Source organism: Paroedura picta, chromosome 8 (genome assembly GCF_049243985.1).
Source record: "Paroedura picta isolate Pp20150507F chromosome 8, Ppicta_v3.0, whole genome shotgun sequence".
Taxonomy (NCBI): Eukaryota; Metazoa; Chordata; class Lepidosauria; order Squamata; family Gekkonidae; genus Paroedura; species Paroedura picta.
The window spans coordinates 540,286-547,500 of NC_135376.1; the positions used below are offsets into that span (position 1 = coordinate 540,286).

A 7,215-nucleotide genomic window follows, 5' to 3' on the forward strand; every position below is an offset into this window, starting at 1 on the left:
TGTAGCCAGACAGCCAGCCGCACTCCACCAGCTGGCTGCAGAGAGTTAGAAGTCCCCATCCAATGGCCTGGCACTCCGAGACAAAACTCCTCCTTGGGGTCCTAGCAAAGGCAGCTGGAGGAGGCTTGCTAGAACGGGCCCTCTGCAACTCGCCTGCCGGATTTCTTTTGCGTTTGGGGGAAAAGCCGCCCCAAGGATGACGGAGGGGCAGGAGACCCAGAGGACCAGTGGCCCGCATGATGCAGGGGGAGAGAGAATGCGCAACCACCTCCCTTCACAGCACCAACTGCAAACCAGGGGCAGATGCCGCGGCCACAGCCAGGCTGGCCTCCTGCACCTCCAGCGGAAGAAATGCCTGAGGTTGGGGGCCAGGGAGGGCCCCCGGCAAGGTGGCATACACTCCGTCCAACCCCACACGACTCGGCAGGAGGGCCGGGGCAGCCCCAGGGGCTGGCCCACTCAGGAGAAGAGGACAGGAGAAGTGTGGTGTTCAAAACCTGCATTTATTTTATTTTTCCTTCAATGACATCTGCATTCAATAAATAACTTCCATGGGACACATCATGCTAAGTCACAGATCAGCAGTCGAGGAGGGGGGCCCAAAAGCTGCAGCAGGGAGCAAAATAAAGAAAGCGGACAAACACCGACCCGCCAGGCCAGGCCTTACCCCGCTCTGGGGCTCACAGCAAAGCTTCACGACAACAGGGTGCTTCCTGCCCACGCACGGCTGCAGAACAATCTCCTGACCACGCACAACCACCCCCCCCAGTCCGGGCCCCAGCCCCCCTTCCTTTATCCATTCCAGGGGGCAAGACCCAAGGCCCTGCTGTGCCACTCAGCAGACTGGGGCATGGTTTCCCACACTGGAAAGGGGGACCGCCCTCCCACGCCCCTCCCTCAGCCACCCTGTGCCTGACGCCCGGCTGCAAACGCAAGAAGGCAGCAAGTGGAAGGAAGGGGCTGGATCCTGCCTCCCACAGCCTCAGGGGCCCAATCCACCATGGAATGGCTGCTGCACAAGCTCCTCTGGAGCCCACAGGGACTGAACCACAAGGGAGGTGTCTGGACCGCGCAACAGGAGAGGCGGGGGCCGCAGGGCTGCGGGCCAGGAAACCCTGGACAGGCCACCAGCAGTAATGCCGAGACAGAAGGATGCCCACAGTGAGGGGCCTCAATCCAGAGCTTTTAATATGGGAGTGGAGGGGGGTGTGTGTGGCGGGGGGGGGGGGCCTCGAGGGCCAGAACTGTCTCTTCCTTCAGATGCTCTTTCGAGAGGGGCAGCATGTCCCCACAAGCCCTTCATTTGTGTGCTGGACCTCTGGGCCAGTCAGGCCTTGCCCAGCCCCCCAGGCCTGTGCCCTGTGCTGGTGGGAAGACAGACGAGGCCCCACACGCAAAGATCTCACGAGGAAGGAGCGGTTTGGTTTAGCGCTGCTCCCACCCCGCCCACTTCACCTCAAAGTGAGACCTTATGAACCCCCCCCCCCGCAAGACAAGCCCTTCTTTAAAGCCCCTCGTCTCACCTCCAGTGTGCCGGGAAGGGGGGGGGGTGTCCAAAAGCAACTGCTGCTGTCCGCTCCTGATTCAAGCATCTGTGGCCACGAGGCATATGTGCATCGTGCTGACTTGCCTAAATCCTGCCGGAAGGGGAGCAACTGGTCCTGCCTGCGGGGAGCCCACTGACAGAAGCTGGGAGGTTTGGTGGGAGAAGCCCTCCCCCCGCCCTGGACGGTCAGCCACCCTGCTCACACCCCTTGCTCAAACGCTTTGGCCACGGCCACAGCTCTGCCACGTGAAATGACCGCCCAGAGTAATTTAAAAGCTGCCTGACCCCTCCGAGGGTGCCACCACGCCCAGCATCGGACAAAGAAATGTTACTCGGGTGACATCAACATATATACAAGTGCTCAAGTGTCATTTTAAGCTCCCAGGATTTCCAGAGGAAGGTCTGGATGGGCTAAAAAAACCCTGAGCAGCCCCCCCCCAAAAAAAAACAATTGTGAAGGTCTGGACTCTGCCCCAGTTTGTCACCATGAAGCCCAAAACCCAGCTTCTCTGCTGGGAAGCACAGAAGAGCGGGTTGCCTCCAAAGCCAGCCAGATGCCCACTCTGCGAGGGGCGGCCACTGCAGGACAGGCCACAGCAGAGAGACGAGGACCGGAGGGGGGTCCACACTGAGGGGGCCACGGTCTTCCTGAAAAAGACACACACGTGAAAGATACTTCTCCAGGAAACAAAGCAGCCTGGTTGGCGCTCGGCACCGCCAACCTCAAGACACAGCCGCAGACAGATGGACCTGCCAGCCACAGGTCGGGGACTAAGGGCGGGTCTGAGGTCTAGGGGGACAGCCCAGCTACCTGGACTCCCGCCCCTCCAGGTGGGACCCAGAGTTCTCTCCTTGAATTAGAACTGATTGACTGACTGCAGAGACTCAGCTCTCTGGAGGAAAGGGCAGTTCTGGAGGACAGACTCCCTCCCTGGCTGGAGCTCTGCCCCCAAAGTGTCAGGAACTGGCAGGGGACCGGTCGACACCCTCTCCGGCCTCAGCCTCGCCCCAGGAAGGCAGCAGCAAAAACCAAGGGAGGGATTCCCCACAAGGCACTGTGCCCTACAGAATGGGGCCATCAGGAGTATTGCTCTGGGGTCTCAGGAGGCCCTGGTTTGAGTCCCACCTCGGCCAGGAAGCCATCCTCTCAGCTCAGCCCACCTCACAGGGGTCCTGCGGGGGTCAACCACCCAAGACCCGTCCAATGAAGCAGGCTGATTCCATGCAGCCGTGCCCAGGCGGGCACCTGGCCCTGGCAAAGGTAGGTGGACCTTCCTGCACAAAGAGACCCCTGAGCTGTGTCCCTAAAAGGAAAGGGGCTGGCCCACCAGGACAAGTTGCTCACCTCTTTGAGCCATCTATTTCTCTTCCTGGTGGAGGGCTTCGATGAAGGCTTCAAGTTTTTCTTGGATCTCTCGAACTTTTTCTGGAAAGATGAGCAGGCAGATGTTAGAACCACAAAACCATTTTCCCTGTAGAAGACTGCAGGCTGCCCTTCGGTGCCCCCCAAGTTCTCCAGCTCCACTCCTAGGAGGCTTGGGCGGGGAGAGACGGCGGCTACTCATAGGCAAGAACAAGGCACTCTGCCCATGGTCAGCACAAGTTTTCAGCTAAGCATTAACACCAGAGACCACAACCGGGGCTCTGCTTTCCAGCTTCCGACCCCACCAACTCCCAAAGCCATTTACCCCACTCAAGCAAGGCAGGGGGCTCCAACTGGCCCCCCAGGGTTGTTCTGCCTCCATGGTCATTAGTTCCTTTGAATTAATCTCAACCCACAGGTTCTGGTCCGACCCTCTGGAGCACCAGAAAACAACTCTGCTCCATCTTGTATGTGGCAGCCCCTCAAGTGTTTGAAGATGGTGATTATGTCGTTTTCTCTCTAGGATAAACAGACCAAGCTCCCTCAACCTTTCCTCATAGGACTTGGTCTCCAAACCCCTCACCATCTTCGTAGCTTTCCTCTGGACATGCTCCAGTTTCTCGACATCCTTCTTCCGCTGTAGTGCCCAAAACTGAACACAGTATTCTAAACGAGGTCTGACTAGAGTGGAGTTAAGTGGTAACAACGCCTCACACTGTACTTCTTTTGAAACAGCCCAAAATTCCATTTGCCTTTTTAGCCATCGAGTCATACTGCTGCGTGACATGTTCAATGTATGGCCTACTAAACCCCCACGGTCCTTTTCACACATACATAGGTCTGACCCATCCTATAATGATGCATCTGATTTTTCCTACCTAAATTCAGAAGTTTACAATTTTCACTATTGAATTCATTGTAGCCCAGTTTTTCAGCCTCTCAAGATCATCCTGTATCCTGATTCTGTCTTTTGCTGCGTTTGCTAACCCTCTCAGGTATCTATCCAGATCTACCTGTAGTTTAAACCCATGACCGCAGGTCCTCTCCCCTGTTGCCCATAGGAAGCGCTTCCTGCCCTTCTTTAAGAGACAACTTTTCAAATACGTAGAGAGCCATCCTGTCCCCTCTCCGCCTCCTCTTCTCTAGGCTGAACATTCCCCTCAGGCTTTTCTCACAGGGTTTGGTTTCCTGTGCACCCAAATTATTTTTCATAGAATAGAGTTGGAAGGGACCTCATGGATCATCTAGTCCACTATGCAGAACACTCACAACCCTGTCGCTCATCCACTGTAACCTGCTACCCCTCTAAGCCTTCACAGAATCATCCTCACAATCAGATAGCTATCCGTCCTCTGTTTAAAAATCTCCAAAGATGGAGAACCCACCACCTCCCGAGGAAGCCTGTTCCATTGAGAAACCACTTCCAGTGTAAGGAACTTCTTCCAGATGTTTAGGCAAAATTTCCTTTGAATTAATTTCATCCCATTTGTTCTGGTCTGTCCCTCCGTGGCAAGAGAAAATAATTCTGCTCCATCCTCCATATGGCACCCTTTTAAATACTTGAAGATGGCAATCAGATCCCCTCTCAGTCGTCTCCTCTCCAAGCTAAACAGACCAAGCTCCCCCAAACTTTCTTCATTCACACGTCTTGGTCTCCAAACCCCTCACCATCTTTATTGCCCTCCTCTGGACATGCTCCAGTTTGTCTACATCCCTCTTCATCTGGGTGCCCAAAACACAGTACTCCAAGTGAGGCCGAACCAGAGCGGAGTAAAGCGGTACCACCACCTCCCGATACTCCATTTGATACAGCTCTAAATCCCATTTGCCGTTTTAGCCACTGAGTCACACTGCTGACTCCTGTTCAATGTATGGTCTACCAAAACTCCTAGATCCTTTTCACACATGCTACTGCCAAGACAAGTCTCCCCAATACGGTTTTGATGTATTTGGTTTTTCCTACCTAAATGGAGAAGTTTACATTTGTCTCTATTGAACTTCTTTTTATTCAGTTTAGCCCACTTCTTGAGCCTCTCAAGATCATCCTGTATCCTGATTCTGTCTTTTGCTGCGTTTGCTAACCCTCTCAGGTATCTATCCAGATCTACCTGTAGTTTAAACCCATGACCGCAGGTCCTCTCCCCTGTTGCCCATAGGAAGCGCTTCCTGCCCTTCTTTAAGAGACAACTTTTCAAATACGTAGAGAGCCATCCTGTCCCCTCTCCGCCTCCTCTTCTCTAGGCTGAACATTCCCCTCAGGCTTTTCTCACAGGGTTTGGTTTCCTGTGCACCCAAATTATTTTTCATAGAATAGAGTTGGAAGGGACCTCATGGATCATCTAGTCCACTATGCAGAACACTCACAACCCTATCGCTCATCCACTGTAACCTGCTACCCCTCTAAGCCTTCACAGAATCATCCTCACAATCAGATAGCTATCCATCCTCTGTTTAAAAATCTCCAAAGATGGAGAACCCACCACCTCCCGAGGAAGCCTGTTCCACTGAGAAACCACTCCCGGTGTAAGGAACTTCTTCCAGATGTTTAGGCAAAATTTCCTTTGAATTAATTTCATCCCATTTGTTCTGGTCTGTCCCTCCGTGGCAAGAGAGAACAATTCTGCTCCATCCTCCATATGGCACCCTTTTAAATACTTGATGGCAATCAGATCCCCTCTCAGTCATCTCCTCTCCAAGCTAAACAGACCAAGCTCCCCCAAACTTTCTTCATTCACACGTCTTGGTCTCCAAACCCCTCACCATCTTTGTTGCCCTCCTCTGGACATGCTCCAGTTTGTCTACATCCCTCTTCATCTGGGTGCCCAAAACACAGTACTCCAAGTGAGGCCGAACCAGAGCGGAGTAAAGCGGTACCACCACCTCCCGATACTCCATTTGATACAGCTCTAAATCCCATTTGCCGTTTTAGCCACTGAGTCACACTGCTGACTCCTGTTCAATGTATGGTCTACCAAGACTCCTAGATCCTTTTCACACATGCTACTGCCAAGACAAGTCTCCCCAATACTGTTTTGGTGTATTTGGTTTTTCCTACCTAAATGGAGAAGTTTACATTTGTCCCTATTGAACTTCATTGTATTCAGTTTAGCCCACTTCTTGAGCCTATCAAGATCATCCTGTATTCTGATTCTGTCTTCAGTTGTGTTTGTTACCGCTCCCAGTATAGTATCATCTGCAAATTTAATAGGTATCCCCTCTAAACCCTCATCCAAATCATTAATAAATATGTTGAACAATACAGGCCCCAGGACAGATCTTTGGGGCACTCCACTTGTCACTCTTCTCCAAGAGGACACTGAATCATTAACAAGCACCCTTTGGGTATGATCTGTCAACCAGTTATCAATCCACCTGACAGAATTAGGATCCTTACCGCATTTTACCACATCCTTTTTGAAATGATTGGTCTGCTTTTTATGTGGGAAATTAAAGGAAAGGCTCCGACTTTAAGGCTCCTTGGGCAAGCAAGAGATCCAGCAGGGATTCAATGCAGTTTGGCATGCAGGACACCAGCAGCTCTGTGGGGTGAATGTGGCAATATTTCCAACGTGTCTGTTAGACTAGAGCACTCTCTCTCTTGTCTACTTATTCCCCTCCCCCCCGAAAAACTGAGCAGTTTTCCCCACAGCATGAACTGATTGTTCCTACAGCCCTCAGAGGGGATGTAGGAATTCATTACAGCCCAATTTTGAATAGAATGACTACAAGTATTTATCGGGGGTGGGGTGGGGGAGAAAACTCTGCCTCCCACGCTCTGCTTGGTGCATCTGCATCTGGGATGCTGTGTACAGTCCTTGCCCCCATCCCTCAGAAGGGACACTGCAGAGTACTAAGGAAGGCAATCAAAGAGGATCCTGGAGCCCCCGTCCCAGGACAGAGGCTGCAGAGCGGGGGACTTCTCGGTTCAGAAAAGTGTGTGTGTGTGTGTGTGTGTATGACAGAGGTCTATCCAATGAGAGGCAGGTTGGAGGCGGGACAGCGGAACCTTTTCTTCCCTCTCCCATGATACTGTCTTGCCCATGCAGGCACCCCATGGGATGTTGGGAAACAGGTTCAAGAGAGACCAAAGAGTAAGTCCTTCTTTACTCAAATGGGGATCACACTGTGGCATTCACTGCCGAGGGACAGAGAGAGGACCACCAGCATGGAGGGCTTTAAAAAGGGTGAGGGATAGAGACGTGGAGGAGAGAGAGTCATCCCAGGGAACCCCATCGACAAAGGCAGCAAGCCTTGGACTGGGAGGGCCTCAGCCTCTGCCCCCCAGGGCTGGCTCTTGGAAATGACC

The 7,215-nt window shown here is 52.8% G+C and overlaps 1 protein-coding gene across 5 annotated transcripts in view; it reads right to left on the reverse strand.

Moving 5' to 3' along the window:
• Positions 1-484: 484 nt before the first annotated feature.
• Positions 485-7,215, reverse strand: part of OPA1 (OPA1 mitochondrial dynamin like GTPase) — a 54,355-nt gene continuing 47,624 nt past the window's right edge. For all 5 annotated transcript variants that reach the window (XM_077347969.1, XM_077347968.1, XM_077347971.1 and 2 more), the window contains 2 exons: positions 2,892-2,972; positions 485-2,194 (listed from right to left, as the gene is read on the reverse strand). In XM_077347969.1, the coding sequence (XP_077204084.1) occupies positions 2,905-2,972 (68 nt within the window). In that variant the 3' untranslated portion in view covers positions 485-2,194; positions 2,892-2,904. The remainder of the gene's footprint in view (positions 2,195-2,891; positions 2,973-7,215) is intronic.